General features: G+C 40.9%; 1 protein-coding gene across 1 annotated transcript in view; it reads left to right on the top strand.

Annotated features, from left to right (window-relative positions):
• Nucleotides 1-22108, top strand: part of ctnna2 (catenin (cadherin-associated protein), alpha 2) — a 536848-nt gene that overhangs the window by 37080 nt on the left and 477660 nt on the right. The window contains exon 2 of the mRNA XM_033623313.2: nt 4129-4235. Coding sequence (XP_033479204.1) covers nt 4134-4235 — 102 coding nt within the window. The 5' untranslated portion in view covers nt 4129-4133. The remainder of the gene's footprint in view (nt 1-4128; nt 4236-22108) is intronic.

Below are 22108 nucleotides of genomic sequence, written 5' to 3'. Positions count from 1 at the left end.
GGTCTTCTGCTGCTGTAGCCCATCTGCTTCAAAGTTTGACGTGTTGTTGGCCCAGAGATGGTCTGTAACAAGTGGTTATTTAATAATTTCTCTTTTTTGGACCTTCCTCTGTAAACCTTAGAGATGGTTGTGCGTGAAAATCCCACTAGATCAGCAGTTTCTGAAATACTCAGACCAGCCTACCTGGCACCAACAACCATGCCGTGTTCAAAGTCACTTAAATCACCTTTCTTCCTCATTCTGATGCTCAGTTTGAACTTCAGCAGGTGGTATTGACCATGTCTACATGCCTAAATGCATTGAGTTGTTGCCACGTGATTGGCTGATTGGCTGATTAGCTATTTGCACTAACGAGCTTGACCAGGTGTACCTAATAAAGTGGCTGGTGAGAATAAATCGACTAACTGCAGCATAGCATTTTCAGGTCTTTTAATGACATTTTTAATCAATGACAAGAGGCATTATTTGCATGATACAGTTATGTTTTTCCCAACCACAATGTCCTTTAAATTAGTGCAGGCAGTAACAGTTTGTTTCAAGCTTCAAACATTTACGGTTTAGTCATAACTGACACACACCCACTGCAGCTTATCACTTGCTTCAAATATCTTCACAAACCGCCTTACGGTGCTGCCGTTTTTTCATCAGTGGCATGTTCCTCTGCCCGGAGAATTTGTATCCCTTCTGCCTATTTTCACTCTGTGTACCATCTCTTCAGGGAAACCTTTAGTATCATAAAGGAAAGCTGCCAAACTGAACTTCAAAAAGAGCTGCTGTCTTAGGCACCATTTATTCCCAGTTACTACCTAACCAGCTGGCTGCTAAAGTAAGGTACCTGAAATTGACTTCACCAAGACTGCTACTGTAGAGGAAGACTCACAACTTTTCTGGTCTTTCTGAGCAGCAAAATGATGCAGTCTATTGTGAAATTGCAACAATAAGTTCCAAAATGACAAAAAAATGTCATTTTCTCTGAGAAACTCGACATAAATTGTACACACACTGGCTCTCAGAGTGCATCTTGTTTTTTTGGAAAGAGGCCACAACTTTCACATTTCATCAGCAAATGTGAAATCAGCTGTAAGGAAGAGAATTTTTTTGCATACTTTTCTTTGTAAATATGTTTTGCCCCACATTCAGCGGTTGTAGCACTAATATAAGCTTGTTGATTCACAACTTGCAATGGGTGAATGTTTTCTAGCTCCATTGTGCAAGTTTTCAGTTTTCACCACAAGTAAATTAAGACTGTAATGCTGTATTCAACACTCCTCTCCACCCTAGTATGTGTAATTTTGAAAATGTCAGAACAGAGAAATTATATGCATCATTCCCTCAGGTTCTGTCAAACGGCCGCGCATGATAGATTGATAAATTGACGGACGCACAAAGCCTGATTCATTGTCCCTGTCCAGATTTCCTTGCGGGGACAAAAATGTAATGGCACCAGCATAAGTGAAAGCATGACATGTTTTTGAATCTAAAGGTCCGTGCTTTTCTGAGAGAACTATAATGTCTGGTTTGTGGTTTCATCAGTAGTGCCAGGTTGCCAGATTTCCTCCTGTTCATCCATCTTTAACCCACTGTGTGTCGTATTAGAGGCCTCTGGCCCAGATCTGTCATTCTTATTCACATTCTTTATTCCCTTCTGCCTCATTGACATTGGCAGTAGACTGAGCCAGTCCCAGCTGGCTCATTCTGAAATTGCTTACTGTAGAAACACATCCCCACAGTAAAACAGATTGCTACCCCCATGCCAGCTGTTCAACCATCACACTCACCTAATATAACCCCATTGAGCTTAAGGGTTTTAAAAAGTGTAATGAGAAAATATTCCAAGTTAAAGAGCAGATTGTCAAAAGGACTGTACAATTGAGACACATATTGCGGAGCTGAGTGGCATCTCAGGAGTGCATCATTTCACTTATGTGACTTGTGGTTTCGCTGTTTTCTACAGCACAGAGATGTGGCCCTTAAGACGATTGTCAGATTAGCTGAATGAGTTGAACTTCAGGTTAATTTTATCTCCAACTTTTCTTCTGTTAAACTTTGCTTTTGCCTCCTTTACTGTTCCCCTAATTTGGACACTCCCATAGTAAAACACTACAGCACAATGCAATGTTTGCACCTGAATGACTTAAAGTAAATCAGCAATGTGGCTAAGTCTATGCCAAAAGCCCACTGAATGACATCAGGCTGAATTTACTGTAGCTGCACCCAATAAGTTTCAGCTTTGGAGAGATACATTGCAATGGTGGAGTTAATTAAGAAAGTTAATTACAGAAAATTAAAGGTTAGAGACCGGTTGTTAATTTGTGGTTTTCAGGAATTGTTGACTGTGCTTTGTTTTATTTGATGTGCAGAGCCGAGATTTGCTGCTGACTGTCCACAAAAAACCTTGTTGTCGAGCCAGTAGTTTCTGTCTGGGCTTCATTGTATTTTGTGGAATTGCTGACAAGTCTGTGAGGGTTGAGCATTGGCACAAACCTCATAATAAAATAATGATTGGTTAAATGTGATTTTTGACGTCAGGTAGTCCATTTCAATACAGGTTATGTGGTTATTGAAAAAAAACTTATGACACAAAGGCTATTTACCTTCTGAGACAGATGGGATTGCCAGAGTGCACTATTTTTACAGCCACAGAGTGGTTTATCGTGTTTATCCCATGGCCAAATTTGGGACAACACAGTTTTAAAATGGATATTTCATGTTGACACTTTGCCTCATATGCTGGGCCTCGATATAGCCTGAAATTTATGATGAGTCATTTGTAGGCTGTTAGGCCCAAGCACTGGCACCCCATAAGGGTGCGTACTCCTTAATGTCATCGCACCCAGTAAGTGTGTACCTGCACATGCCTATAAAACCGTCAATACTATTGCATAGTGACTGCTGATAACATTGTGTCTAAAGACCTTTACATATCAGGGGTGCGACAAAAAAACTACATCATAATATGAAATACTTCCATCCATCCATTTTCATCCGCTTATCCGGGGCCGGGCATCACTGTTGCGATGTTATGACGTGACGTCCGTTCAGTCAGACAACTCACGTTTAAATGTTTATTTCAACAGCAGAACATAGTCAGAGTTTGGCGTCTAGACTCTGGCCTCATCGCTCCCTGCGGATATATTTTTACATGAGATACTGGGGAGTGATGATTAAATATTTCCCACCTTTAGCCGGAGCCTGCAGGTGGATGCTGGGGTGGATGTGGGGCTGAAAGAGCGAGCAGCAGCACTGATGCAGGGCAGCAGCGGCACTGACAAGGCAAAGAGAGAGCTGGGAAGATTTTGCAGCTTAAATACACCGCCAGATTGGGAGGGTGTGTTTCGTGGATGACATATGGGGAGTGATGTATGACATGTGTGTATGAATCAGTGCAGCTCGAGTTGACTGCCTGAACTATCTTGCAGGCGTCGCTCCATTTATGCACAATGTGATTGGTTGATTCCTTTATTCCCAGTGCAAAGCTCAGAAAAATGGACTTTGTTCTGAAAACGGAAAAAAACAATCTGTCACTTTTTCACTGAGTAATATTTGGGTTCTGTGTAAAGAACATAGAGTTGACATACGGAAGACCAGAGGCATTAAAAGGTGAACATCCTAAATGATCTTTCCTGGTCATCTTACAGCTCCTCTTTACAGAAGTGCCTGTAGTGATACAGTAGGAAACTCAGGAGAGCTGACCTGGACAAATTCCTGCTGGTGAATCAGTGCATTTGAGAAAACATACAGTACAGTTGGTTAGCGAGACTGCACATTTGGGACACAACTACCACCTATGGAAGAGTTCTACAATACAGTGCTGCCCTAGAAGGCTTCGGCCATCTATAAAAACCCAACCCATTCTAAACCACTTGTTATCTGCAGTATGTGCTGTCTTATCAACTTGTCAGCTTTCGAGGAACACCTATTCCTGCAGACTTACATTCAATAACAGCTTTTGTTGTCAAGAGCCATTACACAGCTGAACAAACTTTGTGAACACCTCCAGCCACACTGTTCTCTTGGGCATATGTAATGTGCAATGTGAACTGTCACAGAGCTTATATGTTTTATCGAGCCAGAAGCTTTTCGCAATGAAACATTTTTCTAACCATTGATCTGCTTTCCTCCCAACAGAGACCATGACGACCGCCACCTCCCCCATCCTGTTGAAATGGGACCCCAAGAGTCTTGAAATCCGCACCCTGACTGTGGAGAGGCTCCTGGAGCCCCTGGTCACACAGGTACTTGTTAGCTCATGTGATGCATTGAAGTTTGAAAGATAACTGGAGCCGAGTTCTTCTCAAATGGGTTGACATCTTTTGATATACAAAGTAACACTAGACGAGACATCCAAGTATATTTTCTGATACTCTTAAAGGTTTGTTCATAAGCAGTAAGTCCTCTCAAGTCTGATGATGTCAGTTGTGACAGACCTCTGAACACAAGACACTTGTTATAGTTCACAGTGACAGTAAAATGGATTATGTTCTGGTCGCACTTTTGCTGGATCACTTGTTACAAAGATGTTAAACTCTACTGGGTCCCTGCCAAAGACTTTGGCTCATCGCCACTGACTTTGTTTGGCTTCTTTAGCTGAACAGATTGCTGCACATGACTTTGGTCACCTTGGCTTATGTGACTAAGTCTGTCTAGGGTTGGATGTTGTTTAGATTTTGCAGGTTCAAATTCAGGGCAGCGTGGCGCGGCGATGCAGTGGTTAGCACACAGCAGGAGGGTTCTGGGATCGAACTCTCCAGCCGGCTGGGGCCCTTGCAGTTTGGTTATTCTTCCCATGTCAGTATGGGGTTTTTTGGGACTCTGTGGCTTCCTCCCAAAGTCCAAAGACATGCAGGTTAGGTTAAATTGTGACTTGAAAGTACCTATAGGTGCTGAATGTGAGCGTGAATTGTTGTCTGTCTCTGTAGCTTGAACATCTGGCTTTTGAATTTGATGGTAAAGGTCACAACTGTCATCCACTCCTTGGCTGACAGTGACTGAAATACGACCCCTAGGAGGATGTGCTATTTTTAGCGCCTTTGCCAGTTTGATACAGTGACCACCAGTCACAAAATTCCGTCCTTCCCAGCCCAAGATTCGTCCCAAATTTAGTCTGCACTGAGTTTGGGAGTGAAACTGAATGAATAAGATATTAAAAAAACAAATTAACCACTATTAAATTTTCACTGGCTTCCTTGCTGCTTTGTACTGTTTACTAACCTGTTGCCACCAGCCTGCCCGTAACATCGAACTTGGTTCCCCAAAAAGGCATACTTGTCTACTGCAGAGCTGTGTACACATCTTTGGTACACAACAGGAAATCAGTCTGTCGCTTTATTTTAACGGGTTTCCCTGTGTTTAAAACACCCGCATGACACATGCTAATGTTGGTGGACTGAGGTTATATGTGTCGGCCTTGTAATAGTCTGGCAACGTGGCCAGGATGTACCTTGCCTCTTGACCCTGCCGTGACTTTGAGTAGGATAAGTTGAAGATAGCAGATACAGATAATGTATGGTTTGAGGTTCAGATTCAGATGTGTATCTGGTACCTGGCCTGAATCTTTCTGAATCCTAGTGCAGAATATTATTAGAGTAAAAACAAAAAAAGAAAACATTGTAAGTAGCTTCTTCAGGGTTCGGCTTTTATGAAAGAGTCTTCACCTGACTCAGAGCATGTAAAATGTTTATGAGGTCTGGGATTATGGTCAGTCATGGAGTAGCTTACAAAGCAGTATGTACATCTTCCAAAGCACAGCTTTGGTTTTTAAATTGATTAATGTTCTCACCAGCACCTGAATGTACCATCAGCTGCACTACACTGCGGCAGTTACTGAATATAAAGCCCAACTTTGTCAAAAATTAAATACGATATGCTCTTTACGGTGATAATTAAACCTATCCCAAGCAATGTTAAATCTTTACCAGCCACAACAATGCGTCACGGCTGGTATTCTTTCAGTTTTTGAGTCTGTGTGTGTCATCATGGCAAAATGTGGTCCTGTTGACACCTATTGTGGTGGGAACTATCACAGATCACAGTTTACTCTCACAGTATTTTGGTCAGGTGTTAATGTGTCTGTGTGTCTGTGGACAGATTTTGTCGATATGATAGCATTGCAACTGTTCAAGATGCAGTCATGGAACTTCACAGGTTGGGAGTTGAGATTGGGGAGTTGAGTTGGGACCAGAAGTAGGAAGGAAGGAATTAGGGAAGGGGCAGTTTCCCCCCTTCTCACTTGACCCCGTGTCTCACGAAACTCAACAGGTGTGTTAGTTAAGATCACAATGAAAGCCCAGGTTGAAGATGGGTGTGGTAGAGGCAAAGGCACTGGAACTAGGGGGGTAGAAAGTAGGGAAGGGAGCATTTTCCCTCCACTTTGCATCCCTGTCCCACATTAGTCACGCAGCACTGTATTGTGGCTGCAGTGATCCCATCACAAGATGGCCTCTAGTTTCAACTTCATTATAATACTGTGTTGAAATGAAAAGAAAAGAAGGTCCACCTGAATGACACTGCAGGAAAACAGGCACATTCAGAAATCTAAAAACCTTTGGTACGCTTTGGGAAATAAATAAACTATTTGCATGGTAATATATGAACAGACAGACAACACTGCAATTTCCTGAGGTTTTCAGAAATCCCACTACAAAATCAAGCAGACTTATTCACAGTAGTCACAAAATGAGCGCAGATTCCAGGTGGGACTGTACCTATTTATTCGAGGAAGACATCCCTGGCAACTCTCCCGTTTCTTTAGGATGTCTTCATAAAGCTGCTTCATTGCAGGTAATGGCTGACCCACTGACAGTGGTGGTTATTAGATTTGGAAAGGCTAGATTTACACCCAGCCTGGGACTCAGAACACAGCCTGTTTACTCCTCGGTCCCCTAGAGAATGTATTGTGAGTATTGATTGTAGACTTTTCGCCAGCTTTACCTGTTACAGCAGCAATACACAGCCGTTTTATCTCCCATTGTCAACTTTTTATGTTTGTTTTCTTTTGGAGACAATGGATTATTATAGTGCCTCCGTTTATCTGATCTTACACACAAAACTCCTCATATACCCACTTGTTTCGTAACCACTCTATTTGACGCGGAAGTGAGACTAAGTAATCGTTTTTTAACTCACAGGGAAAGCCCACAGTCCTAAACAAGTAACACCAAATGAAATTTAAAGACCAACAGAACAGAATAGTTGGTAGAAGTTTATCAAATAGAGTAACACGTCGGGGCACCCACTAGCTCACCTAGGAGAGCGGACTCCCTATTTACAAAGGCTTTCTCCTTGTCACAGCAGCCATGGATTCCAACCTGAGGCCCTTTGCTGCATGTCGTCCCTCCTCTCTTTCTTTCTTTCACTCTGGATCTGTCCTGTCTAATACAGGCAAAAACACAGAAATAGAGCAACACATGAATGCTGCATAATTTGTTTTTTTCAAACATATCCCACTGTAATACGTGGATAGCTGAGACACCTCAGTAAACAACAAAATACAAAAAGCTGTTGTGCAGTTATACATGAAATGAGATGTATGCTGTTTTCGAAATAAGAGGTGAAAATGCTGAACTCAACAATGCAAATTCTTGCAGTGCAAACATAAACAGGAATTGATCTCATTCTTGTGAAATATAATGTGTTTGCAGGCTTTCCGCAGCATAGCCCATGCTTCTTTTTAAACAGATGTGTAAAGATACCTCCACTTAGAGGTCGAGCAGAGTGATAAGGCAAGTCTTTTGAGTCATACAGCTCTAAGTAAAAGTACTAATTGTTTGTGTGAAGTCCAAGATGAGTTGCAGCTCTTTTTGATATCGTCAAGTCATGTTGAAATTGACCCTTCACTAAGTCACGCCCCTGGATGCAGACTCGCCAATCGTAACTTAGCATCAGGCTGGCTCAGACCAGGGTCTGACAATAACACAGCTGTGCTCCATTGACTCTAATGCAGTCATTTCAGATTTCCTTCATTTTTAGGCTGGTTTTGTGGATTTGGAGCTTAATGTTGTGCCTGGGGCACGTCGTGTATTAATGATACTCGTTACCTGGAGAGGTTGGAAAAAGATATACGTTTCAAAATCAGACCCTAAAAAGTGTAGGGTTAGCTAGCTAGCTACTGAAGATATAGCCTACTGAATGTATACACATGCTGCTTTTGCTTTTTAATGATTATAACCTGCCTGTCCAGCGGTGGAGGTCCATGTCCTGGCAGCGGCACGGGGGCGAAGCCAAACGCCGTTCATCTGCACACACTGTGATGCCACACAGCTGGTTCAATATCAGTGAAGTTTCCCTTTCTATTCACTGTCTTCTGTGGCGATCAGCAGTGATGTGGTGGTTCACTTTTACACTGTGATCTGTAGCCTATAGTTCGGCTTTAGCTTCTAACTATCTTTGTCTTTTTAACCTGTTGTTGCTGCTGAGTCAGTTTGACATCCTGGATATATCCTTCAAACACAGACTGTAGACCCCTCTGTCTGCTTCTCTCTGGAGTCACTGTTTCATTTTTCCAAAAGTTTCTTCAGGGAGTGTAGTTAGTTACAGTGTGGGCTCCATGCTTACTCCGACAGCTTGTGGGGCCATGACATAGGGGCGGGGCTTAGGGAAAGGTCAGTTGTGAATCCTGTGACTTACTAAGGTTTGGATCATATGACTGAAGTCCAAGCCTCTCACTGAATTTTCTTTTTGCTTTTGTTGGTGACACTGACAAATCTGTTATACCACAGAGATGCAGGCTTTGGGGATGATGATGATCATTATATCAAACATAGTTTGAGTGAAAGAGCTGTTCACCCTTCGAATAGGATCTGTACAGACATGCATCACTTGTCGTATCCACTAAAAAAAGCACAGAACATGGCAGCGTTTGGTGATGACATGTAACATCCTTTGCAAATCCTGACCATCAAGGAGCAACCTTATCCCCTAGAAATTACATTTGTATAGTTTTAAATTGTTTTTATAATAACATTGTGGTGAGAGCGTAATCGCTGCCTTTATTTTGTTCAGAGACAACATTTCTTTGAGTTATAAAACGCTATGTTCGTGTACCACGCTGGCTTTGCAGGCAGGTGGTCAGAGTGGATGGTGGATATAAATTGCAGGACTGTGATACTTGAATACCAGGTTTGTGTCCAGACTCCTGTCTTAGGTTTAGCCAACAAAAGTACTTTGATTAAGGTACAGATATTGATTTCGGTTACATGTTAACAGAAAAGGTAACAATAAAAAAGAATATGCTGCTGTCTCTTTGAGTGGATGATGTATCGCAAAGATTGCCTATTTAAGCAGACAACAAATTAAATACATTGTCAGTGAACATTTTAGTGAAACATTCAGTATCAGCATTTGTGCAGTGGACTAGGTTTGTTAATTATCAACATTTCCTTGTCATGGTAATAGCAAACTTAATTTGCGCAGGAAAAAAAAGTATTTGCTGTTTCAGATGAGTTGTTTTAAAGTTTCTTTTCTCGGAGACAGTGCTGCCTCGAAGCCATAATTGCACCAGACTTGCTTGCTTGATTTTTTTTGATTGCTCGATATTTCCTGAAACAGCTCATTTTGTGCCCAGACAAAGTTGAGTTCATGGCAAATCACCAAAATACCAATAAGAGCACATCAAGAGATGGCTGAATCAGAGCAGACGTCGAGAATGTGTTTCCCTCCTTATTCATTTTATAGGATTTCTGAGCTTGAGTTATTGCCGGCCATCCGTCTCCTCATCCCTGCCTGTATAACTTTATGGGTTTTGGGCTTATTTGCTGTAATTGGATTACATAAAAACTTCCAGTGAACCACCATTACTGTTTGCTTGGAAGAAAACCCAGACGTGCATCTTTTCAATTAGCATCATCATCCTAGTTTGAATAGCACTGGCATCGAATATATGAATAAACTCTTATAAAATATATACTCTAATTTTAGGCAGTATATAAAATCAAACCCAGTTAGTTTCCATTCAGATGCGCATTGTGCACAGTCTGTCAGCCACATCCTGTGTTTGCTCTCATGAGTGGTCATTAAAGTGACAGGTAGGTAATTGCTTAATGGTAGAAAGGCTGATGAGCTTCCTCTCTTGACACATAGTGATCATTATTAATTCCTTTCTATAGCGATGCCCAACTGCCCTTACAGCAAATTATGTGTCTGACTACCAAACTGTTTTCATTTCCAAAATGACGCGTCTTCCTTTTGACATCTTAATTTCTGTTTATTGGAACCCATTTCGCTGTTTTTGCAGCAGTGATCCCTGGATCTTTTCAGACAGCTTCATTCGGAGTGTGTGAACTCCCAACACAATGCTTATTGATTTAGCCAAAAGAGAAAGAATTCAGATGCAGGTCTTTTGTCAGACAGGTCTAGAAATAATATACATCTTATCCTTTCAGCTCCATGATCTAGTGGAGTTTTGCAGGCAGTTTGCCGACTGAGATTTCAACCGAGAAATGTTGTGGTATTCGTCTTATATAACTACTTTTAAATAAATGATCTGTAACTTTATTCTCTCCCTCCATCTGACTGTTACCTCTCTGAATTGATGGATATCAGGATTAAAAATGATTCATCATCTACTCCGCCGCACAGTAACCGTAAAATTCTGCAACAAAGATGATATTGCGGCAAAATGCATTCGCTGCACACCTATGGGAATAAGCACAACAGCCAGCTATAGTAGTTCATCTTTACTGCGATTGCATTGGAAGTGTGGAGCATTTTCGGATATGAACGAGACACTGTGATTGTTTTTCCTGTCAATTTGGATGATTCAGTGTTTTTGGATGGAATAAAAGGTTGCCTCAGGAGGATAGACAAACAGGCTCGCCCTGACATTGCTTGAGATAGCAGGCTCATTTATCATGACCAAACCTCTCTCACCCCTGCCGGAGTACTGGCCAAGTCCATAGCTAATAACACTGAGGGGCTTACTTTATCACAGCATATGAAGGCAGCATGCCTCTGATATAGTAAACATTTTTATACTGCAGGCGGTAGCAATATATTTTGAAAGAATTATAGCGAGGTAGCCTTGAGAGGCAGGTGGGGAAAAAAACAGGTACTAGAAGTTGGGCTGTTTTCATTTACTACAGTGGAGACTTTATGTATGTTGGTATGGAAATGTGGAGGCACTGAACAGGAACCAGTTGGTCATAATGGTAAACATGGTTATAAAAGTGGAAATGCTTTGACGTAACCACAAAAATGATGACAGAACTTTGGCGCTGGGGAAACTTTTGCTTTAACTAGCTTCACTCACAGGCAGGCAGTGGATGCTCTCATGCAGTGTCGGCTCTTGAGGTCTTCCTGTATGTTTATATTATTATGAGACTTTGAAATGAACTTTGGACATTAACATTCAGGATTTAACTTTGCAAGACACTGTTGTGTCGAGTAGAGTTGGGCTGGTGTGAAGATTTTCAGACTGGTTTAATATTAAACCAAACAGCAGACCAGTACACTGAATTTTACCAGTTTTCCCATTTGACTCAGCAGCCGCTCCTGAGTGAAACAAAATGACACTGTGTCCTAAGAGAAAACTAGCGTCTGACTATCTTGTAGCATTTGCCTATCATTGGTCGACTACAAACATGACGTATCATCTGAAACATGGAAGTAGCTACATGCCCATTAGCCACTTAGCACAATCATTACTGCTTTGCCGACAGCGTCATTAACAGGCGGCTCGCTCAGTGTGTGACGTGCACTTGTAGATAAAATATAGGCCTATATTAATGAAGGTTCATTAGTACGGTTTGTATTTCTCTGTAATGTAGCACAGTGTTAACAATGTTACTGATACTATTCTTTCTCACACCTTCAACTCAAACCATTGTGTTGCCCCGCCCAAAATATATTATTTAATAATTACATTAATATCCTAAACATGTGGGCGACTAGTCAACTAATGGCCCTAAATGATGACTGTTGTTGGACTAGGAAAATTCTTAGTTGGGGGCAGCCCTAGTAATTGCTTCAAGGATGGGTGAGTGGCCTACTTGCTATCTTCCTACTTTTGCAATGCTACTTTTTTTAATAGAAAACACATTTTTTTCTTTTTAAATTGTGATATTTATTGGAAATTACACACACTATAGCCAACAACAAGTAGCCAGTCAGCTGCCAGCGCGTTTTGGTGTTTGTAGTGAAATAAGCAGGTTTCATATTGATAAATCCTCATTTCAACTTAACAAATCAACCATTTTCCATTGCGGCACTTTCAAAGCAAGCAAAAGATATAAACAGAAACACAACGTCCCTCTAAAATTCAGTTAAAAGTGGTGCTTACAGCTAGTTAGGACACCTCTTTTGTTGGCTCGAAATCCAGTTCTCAAAAATGTTTCATTTCAATGCTTGAAAAACATTAACATTTAACATTTAACATTTAACATTAACATTTAAGTAAACAAACACAGCATGCTCAGCCTCTCCCACCTCTTGCCTAAACTGGCCTTCGCTTGTCAGTAAATTGCACATGGCCTGTCAGACACTAGAGGTTCCATTAGTTCGCCTACAAACATAATATTATGTTTATCAGGTTGTCATATTGCTTATTACAAATGCAATATGAGTGGGGTTTAGGACTGGGACACCGTTAGCACAGGTTGCTAATGTAGGTTATTTTTTGACAAATGCAGGTTCAGCCAGTTTGCATAAAATCAAACCGTTTTAACCTCTTGCACCAGACGCGATTGGCAAAAGCAGAAACCAACTCAACCTTAGACAATGGTCAGGTATTAATGTTTACCCATGGTGTTGATTTTTAAAAATTGAACATTTCAGGATATACTATTCTTTGTGAAAGGAGAAAACAGTTGGTCTTTGATCTTTTGTTTCAACATTTCTGACAGATTAATTTCTGCCGATCCAGTGAAATGTAATACCAACATTTGGGTGATAATTGATATATATTTCTGGAATAAACAGAAAAAAACTGTATATATGCACTTGTGTAGAGAACAGGGCAAGGAGTCTTGTTTAGTGAACAAAAACTCTAAGCTATCAAATAAATAAGTTCATTGTATCAAATTAGTTACTTTGCACAGATATTTTTTTGGGGGGGCTGCAGTGCAGGCTTATATTGGCTGTATGTCAGTGTATTGTACTGACAGATACTATTTAAAAAAAAAAGAAAAAAAAAAGGGCCCTGCCATTCGATGTGTCTTGTCCTGCTGAAACGGTAGATTTTCATTTCTGGTAAATACAAGTTTGCTGATCCCGGAATTCACATCAGGCTCACATCATGTAGTCTGTCTCCTGTAATCGTTTCACAGCAGGATCTACTAATGAGGTAAAAACTCTCCGACCCAAATATACGGGTGAGAGGTGTAGAGAGGTTCCTCAAAGCATACATTTCTTCTGTCAAACACTATTTCATCAGAGAAAAGACTGTTTCTCTTCACCTCTGCCTCTTTTTCTCACTCTCTTTCACATACACACATTGAATCTATTTTAATATCCTCATTGGTTTTCATGTTTATTTAGTCTTTGCTTCCACTTCTTGCTCACCCATTTCATTTCATCTTAGCTTGCTTTATGCACAGAAATAATGTTTTGTTTATCTGTGCTTGCTTTGCGCTATTTTTTTGTGTGTATGCTTATTGTGCTTCCCTTTCGAGGAACAACCGATGAGGACGACTCTAAATATTCCATTTACAAAAAATGGAGGCAGTCAGCAGAATTTTTTAACAAACTACTTTTGTATATTCTATTAAACTCTGTCCATCGGTTTTTTGTTAACTAAGAAGCAGCTACGGCTGTTTGGTGCTTTCGATGAATACACTACAGTAATACACACATTTGCTGTTAAATTAATACACTTTAACAAACAAATTCTACTTTAAAACTGTGGGAAAATATGACTGTGACTTGCTGTGATTAAAAGATGATTAAAAATGGTAATCCTGTAGACAGTTATAGTTGAAATTGAACATTCAGTTGTTACATTTCCCCCGACTGTTCAACCCAGAAGAGATAAAATTAGCCAGTATTACTTTTAAGAAAAGCAAAGATTAGAGAAAGAAAACTGAATACAGATTTGTGTAGCAGAACGTTTTTCTTCCTTCTTCCTACCCTATTTATCATTTCACAAACCCTCAGATTAGGGATGACAATATATATCTGGCCAATACATTATTGGCTGATAATGGGACATTTTTGTAAACATGCGTATTCCGATAATTTAAATTATAGCCGATAAATAGCGCCGATAATACGAAGCCAGACTGCTTTCATTAACTTAAAAATGGCAGCTTCAACACAACCGACACAGTGGGAGGCAATATAAGTACCATTAAACTTGGTTTGGTAGCCACCAATAAACACAAACAAAAAGAACAAGTGCAGCACGCCGTCCAGAAGGCAAAACATGTCGCGGTGTGGAGGTCTTTCACAGTTCCAGGGGATGACAGCAGGATTGCTTCAAGGGTCTGATCTCTGACCGCCCGACACAGCACTGAATGACCATATCCAGAGTGTTAGCACGAGCTAATTAGCAGCAGTGGCTCCTATCCAACACCAAGCTTTTAAAAGGCTCAACTCTGTTGTTAAACTTATTAATAACCGCTAGACATGTGATGCTACAGTTAGTGGTTATTTGTATCTTTACCTCTCCGGCTCTGTGTGTGAGACACAGCTCCATGTTTGTCTGAGTTGAGTGTTAATGTGTGAGGTTAATCAATAGCGCATCGCTATTCTACTTGGTAGTTGTAGGCTAGTCTATGGTGGGACGGTGAGACGGCGCCTGGGTGTGTTTATGAAAATGCAGCATGTCGATAGAAACATTTCAAACACCAGATGTAATGCAGACCTGCCGATGAGTCCGCTCTGCAGTGTAATTTATACACTTTACTGATACACCAGAGAATTACACAGTAACACTAGGCTCCATCATTTCCCTCTCTTACCATTAACTATAAATTTAATACTGCTTAAAAGTAATTTTACTTTCACGTCCTTGTATTATGTTCATCCTTTGAGTAGTGTTATCTGGGGGCAGGGGTGTTGAGGATAGTCCTAATGTCGGCAGGTATGAAGAGTCACAACTGCTCTTTGTTCTTGTTGTGTTAGCAGTTTGATTTGGTTCAGTCAGAGCTATGGAATATTAAATCATCCATTTTTTCTCACTTCATCTTAGGCTTTTCTTACCCTCAGATGTACATAAACTACAGGTTATACACTTCTTTTTAAAATACAAAAATGGGAGATTATTGGTTATTGTATTGGTTATTGGCCATGAGAAGCAGGTAATTATCGGTTATGTGTATCGGTTGAAAAGATCGGTTCATCCCTACCTCAGATTTATATTGTGACCCTTTGGAGGGACCCGACGGCTATACTGGAAACCATCACTGTATATTAAGTACTTAAAACTAGCTCCACCCTTATAATAATATATCAGTCACAGTGGCATTTCTACTGCAGAATTAGTACTTTCACTTTTGCCACTATACATAAATTTTAATCATATTTAGTAGTATAATTATATAATATTAAACTTAGTAATATGATATTAATAGTACTTTTACTTATATGGGATTTAAATGCAGGGCTTTTACTTGTTATGCAGTATTTTTACATTGTTGTTTTAATTTCTGTAAGTAAACACTACCTCTTTCACCACTCATCTGCCTTAAATGTATCTCCTATTGGCCCCTAATGCAAGTAAGCCACAGTACAAGATTCAGTACAAGACTATTTTGCTTTCCTGTTCTCTGAGCCAGTCTTGGCTGGAGGTAATGGCTGCAAACACTGTCATTTTCTGTCATAAAACACTCGTCACTCTTAACAATTATTGTCTGCCACTCTGCTTTTAAATTGTAGATGTCTTTTATTCAGCGTAAGTCTGCAGTCTGAATTTGTAGTATATCGTCTAATTACTGTCAAAGGTCCTTTTGCTTGGAGGCTGTTGTTTAATTATTATGCGGTTGGATGCAGTAGCTAAGGTGGTCTTTTGCAAAGTTAGTCTTTGAAGTGAGTTCTTGTTATTGTGATGTGCATACCAATTTGATTGGTGCGAGAGATTATAATTGATGCTTGAAAAAAAAAAAAGTCTTCCCTAGTTTTGAATTAAGCTGAAGAGATGAAGACTCTAGCCACACTTTGTTTTACATCTTATGTGTTCCAAGTGCACTGTCTATAACAATCATCAAATTTAGCTGCACTGAAGTTGGTAGATTCACAATTTGTTTTCTTACTGCATTTATGTCATGATTAATCAGCATGACATACCTGGTAGACCCAACAGAAAGCTCTGTCAGCTCTGACAGGGTTAAAACATGACATGAGTACCACAACAAAGTGGATTTACCCCCTGATCCCTCCGCCCTAATTCCGCCTCTTGGATGGGATTTCCACCACTGGGATGTTTGGTTGTTGACATTTCATTCTGCCTCCATGTGCTGCAGGGAAGAGCCTCTCTGCTGCACTGTTTGTCCAGTTTGCTGGACCAAAGAGAGCCATCAAATCATTTCCTAGTTATGGTTTCTATGTTCACAGGCCTCTGTTTCCCATGGTTGATTTTGATATTCTAACATGGATTCATTCATGGTGAGTACTCATGCCAACCTCATTAGTGCAGCTTTTTTCTCTTAATGAATGTTCAGTGTCAGAGGTCATTCCTTCATGTATTAGCTCTGTATATTAACAGAGCTGGAAGATGGTCTGTGTGACATGCACAGCTGATTCTGGTCCAGTGCTGTATGAATAGGAGCTGTATTACTGTATGTATAATTAGGTTGGGTCAGTGTAAAAATTTTCAAACCGGTTTGATATCAAGAGCCAGACTGAACCGGTATACCGAATTTTACAAGGTGTTGCACTTGACTCAAACACTCCCACGTCGAACATAATGACACTGTGTTCCAACAACAAAGTGCGTCTGACTATGGCGTTGCATCACATAACATTGAAGCTCTCTGCTCACATTGAATCCTTCAAATATGCACTTCTGTTGCTTCATGTAAAGAAAGCAGGAAGTATCAGCTGTGCGCAGGAGATCATACTAAACATGTAACTACCGTAAAACTTCAATTAAAAGCCTAGTCCCAATTAAACGCCCAGTCCCTTTTAATAGCCTGGTGTAGCTACACATTTTGACAAGTATCGGCCCGTCTCAATTAGATGCCTGGAGTCACATTTATTAAATTTATTAAACAGTGTGTAGGATCCATACTGAAAATGTATGTACAGACAAAAGCCAAAATTGGCATGCACCAAAAAATATTTGACAACTTCTACAATCAGGCTTCCACCTCACCATCTGCATCACCAATTTTCCATCTCCAAAATGTTCATAGGCATGGGTCAGAGTTTTTTGTAGATCACAACTTATGCGTGGGAAGTGGTGTACGCCTCTTTCAGGCCTTGTTTTGTGCGTATGCAGTGTTTAGAAATTAGATGCCTGGTCTGGTTGCCAAGCTTAATTTTTACAGAAGTTCTTTGGATAAATAAAACCAGACTGTTGACTGCCCACTTGAGCTAACATTAGTCAGCTGTTTAGATTGCACATATAAATGTTTAAACTTTTGTAAATATGGAGATGCTACACATTGTTAGTTAGGTTGATTTCATTTTACTAAAAAACCATGAGCACCAGACAAGACCTTAATTCATTCAGATTTATCTGTGTGGCCCTTGAAGTCAGATAATGTGTCTATTACAATTACCCAGAAATTTATTTATGTTCCATTAGTCCGTCAGAGTCCACCAATCAAAAGAATCAAAAGTGTTTTTCAGAAAAATGAATCCAAGTTGCATGTATTGTTTTAACAGGGTAAAGTGGTGATGTGTCGGTATGCTGGGTGCTGTAATCCTCGGGTGCAGACAAACAAGTGTCGTAACATCAGCAGTTTTGTGTAAAGGAATTAAAGGCCTGTCACATATAGAAGCCTGTTGAGCTTAGTGATTTAAGCAAATAATAGCCTAGGCTACTAATTAAAGTTTTACAGTACTTAAAAGATGTATGAGTACCCTACTTGTTTTCTTCCTATGTTTGTAATGTTACTTTGTAAACAGAGAATACCTTTTATATTGTGATATTTATTGCAAAATACATACAATAGCTTGTTATTAACAATGGTCATTTACCGTATCAGGAACTTTAAGCTCCCTTATGATCTTCCTTAAGCCAGTTACAACGTGAAATTGGGAGGTTTCATTCAGAAAACACCTTTCATCATCCATTGTGGTGCTTTCAAGGGGAGCAACAGATTTAGGAACATGGCGTCCAATGAAAGTTCAGAATTAGCTCAAAATGACATCACCCGCAGCCAGTTAGGACACCTCTTTTATTGGCTTCAATTCCAAAATGTTGCCATACTGGTGCAGTTTTGGTTTTAATAGAGAATAACTCCCATGTCTCATCTCGTCACCCCAAAAAAAACACATGAACTTCCGAGTAAACCAACACGTGTGCTGCTCATTCTCCCTCCCACCTCTACTAAATCATGATCTCCTTTATGTTGCCATGCTCGGCTCACAGACTGTCAGACACTAGTGGCTCCCCTAGTCCGTCTATAAACAAACATAATATTATGTTAATCACGTTGTCATATTGCTTATTACTAATGCAGTAAAAGTTGGATTTAGCACTGTGACGCTGTTGGCACAGGTTGATGATGCAGACTACTTTTTAATTTGCCACAAGTGTCTAAATGACAAATGCAAGTTCAGGCCGGTTTGCATTAAATCAAACTGGTTTAGGCTGGTATACTGGACCAGACAAGACCGGCCAAAACCTGAAATGAACTTAAATGTATATGCTGATAATTGTGCAGCTGCTTTGGCGTTTGGTTCCCTTTTATTTTTACATGAGTAAAAGCAAACGCCGTCTTGTTAATAAAGGCCTTTTGGAGCAAGTTGTGCTCTGAGGGCAGACAAGAACTCAGAATGAAAGAGTAACACTGGCGAATAGAGTGAATTAAGAAACAACATGAGTGAGGCGCTGTCTGTGTTACTGCTTGTCTATATTCACATGAATCATTGATTAGCTGTGTTTGAGAGACACAGCAAAACGGTATTGTTGTGGATATATCCTTATTTTTGGGGGTTTTCTTGGTTATTACGCTGGAATCTTTTTCCTTGGCATATCGGCGTATTGACTTCAAAGCCTGGTAATGGGCTAGCAGGGCACCTGAAGGGCAGAGTTGGCTGTCAGCAGTGGATGCTTTAACCCCCTTTGTTTTTGTATATCATCCAAGCCCAATGTTTGGCTCCCAGTGCTGGTTGGCACCTGACACACATACACACACACATGCTCTAGTCAAGGGGCTTAACATAAAGGGAGGGGAGACGATGGCGGCAAGGGGATTAAGGCTTCATGCTGCATCACTGTCATAATCCATTAAGCTAGCGGAAAAGGAGGAAGCCTGGACCTCAAACAGACACTTTTTGGAGGCAAGAAGGGATGCTATACTTCTCCTCATAGTTTTTATTGAAACCTTGGAACAGACACTCTAAAAGGTTGGAGAGTAGTCATAATTTTTTAGGAATAGGACGATTTAGGGAAAAACAAGATAACTTGTGATTTTGTTTAATTACTTTGGCTCATTTCAGAAACAACCTTTATAGCATGCATGCATATTCTGATGTTAAAAAGTCTTGCCTGCACTGAAGAAAGGTCTAGTTCGTCTTCATTTTTGAAAGCTAAGTACTGAAAAAGAAGGGGAAAAGCTCACTGGATTTGAAGATGTGAAGTCCTCCACTCTTTGTACTCTTTTCTATCCCTTGTTTGAATTTGGATGACAGTATTTCTAAGAGGCTTTGAACCCTGTAAGAGGCGGTGATGTTCAAAGGCAGTCTGGAACCCCTGCTTCTTGGCATGCAACTCATCGGACACTTGCCATGTTACAGGAAGCAGTCTTTAATTTAAGATGGAAAAGGGAAACAGGGGGATGAATTGGACAGCTGGAAAAACAGTGACATCTTGACCAGGCCAAAATGTGGCGTAATGATAATTTTAAGTGGGTTATTAATATGTTATTAAAACTTTCCAAGAATTTTCTGTGATAATGTTTTGGTTTGATTTGATGTTCAAAGGGTTGGATTTTTTATCTCAAGTTTTTAACCAAGATTGCAATCATGAAAATCCACCCTAAAACAGTATAGGATTAATCTAATTATTGGTGATAAACTTAAATCTAAGTTAATTTAACATGCAGGCCCCATGAATAAAACTAGATGTTGCTCTCTTCTATCTTTGGTATCATTATGTCACACACCGGACGCATTTGGTCCCCTGTTTATTTGCCTCAGTTGATCCTCCTGCCTTGTGTGATATCGTGACATTACTGTAGCTCAGTTCTTAGTTGTCTCACACTCCTGCTCCCCTGGAAATGTTTAGCCCATATCTTTTTAGGCCTCCACAATGAAACATTTAAGATATTTTTGCTTTGTGGTGAATTCTCATAATCATGAATGCATGCAACACTGGCTTTTTGATATGCACCTCATGGGCATGAAATCCAAATAAGGACTCCTGTAGCTTCTTGCCAGTTTTCATGCTTATTTTTTCTCAACTTTGGCTAGAAGGATCTTAACATTTAAATATATATTTATATTATGACTTCAAGAAAAGGAAATCCATATATTTCATCCTCTCGTGGTTATATGGAATGAGCAAATGGTGTACGCATGGGTATTGTCTAGACCTCAAAGCAAACTTGCACTTTGGACAACCCGGTCTTACTTCGAAGTCGTCGAAATCCGGCACTTGGACAGTGATACTGACTAAAAAAAGCCGTCCTTTAAGGTCGGCATGATACGCGGTCAGTCACTGTTATAGTTTAACGGTGCTCAGTGGTGTCAGGGGGAAATGCAGCAGGACAAGAACGAAAGTTAAGGCGTCGAAAGTCCGAGTAGGGCGGGCGGGAGTGGTGGTGGATGGGTCCAATAAACACCAACCTGAAAGAGCTGTGTTTGTGTTTTTTAACCATGTGTTTTTGTTACCTTAACCCAACCAAGTGCATTTGTTGTTGGAGGGAAAAAAAATGTCAATTTGCGTTGTTGTACTGACATATTGGGCTCTAGTTTCCCGGCACAGCGCAGGGTGGCGAACCCCGCGCAGAGCTAGTTTCGAGCAGGGCAACCCAAGGCGCGCTCAGTTTGGTAGTTTGGCAGGCCGAGGTGTGCTGAGATGGGTGTGGCGGCGCAGCAGGGGGAGGTGTCGACAGATCCAGCTTGGCGCAGTGACAGTTTCGTGCCAAAAGGCTTCGCCGAAGGTGCGCTAAAAGCTCACCAGCTGAAACCAGGTCTACTGTCAGCGCAGGCGGAGCACAGCCGGTGTAAGCCGAAGTTTGGCTGACTGGCGGACAGTGCGCACACGTCACCAAAACCTCACAGGCAGGTTTCCAGAATATCAGGCACACAATGCAATAAATAGCCACAAAACCACTATTCAATGCAACTATCTGCAATCAGCACATAAATGTATCTCTATATCGACTGTCCCGTCACATCTGATGTCAGATCAAAGGGGATTGGCACCGTTTGGCACGCGTAATGGAAACCCAACCTGATTTGATTAACACAGCTGCAAACTACTGAGTTCACATCCCTCTCAGCCAACCACAAACAGCCACAGCATCAGATAGGGAGTATATATTCAGCATCTGTCATCTTAGAAAAGTCAAAAGAAAAGAAACAGAGTGAGGCTGCGAGAGAGAAAGAGAGAGAGTGCGCGCATGCACGAGAGAAACGCAACATTGATTTACAATTGTGGTGACCTCCTCCCAGGCTACCTTTGCATCATCAGCCAATGGAGGTCTGCTCACAGTTCCGTATATTTGGACACTGCGAGCTTGCACCTCCCGGACCAAAACATCAGTTTCCTGTTTGGCTGTCTGAAGGCCTATTTCCACCAGATGCGTGTTGGTTGCGTCTACGCTCCGGCACGGCAGCGGAGCCGATAGGATTCAATTCTAGTCAATGTGTGTGTTTCCATCGGCTGCGGCTGTGCTGCGTTCCGGCTCCGTCTCAGCTCCGGCACTCCGGAGCCCTCCGCAACAGATACGCAGGACTTCTATTTTTGCCGGACGCCGGAGCACAACGCAGCAATTCAGCACAGAGCAGATCGTGCGGGGCAGGAAGTCGTGCACAGAAACACAATAAAACATCCGGTTAATTT

Source organism: Epinephelus lanceolatus, chromosome 3 (assembly GCF_041903045.1).
Source record: "Epinephelus lanceolatus isolate andai-2023 chromosome 3, ASM4190304v1, whole genome shotgun sequence".
Classification (NCBI taxonomy): domain Eukaryota; kingdom Metazoa; phylum Chordata; class Actinopteri; order Perciformes; family Serranidae; genus Epinephelus; species Epinephelus lanceolatus.
This window is presented reverse-complemented; position numbering and strand designations above follow the sequence as displayed.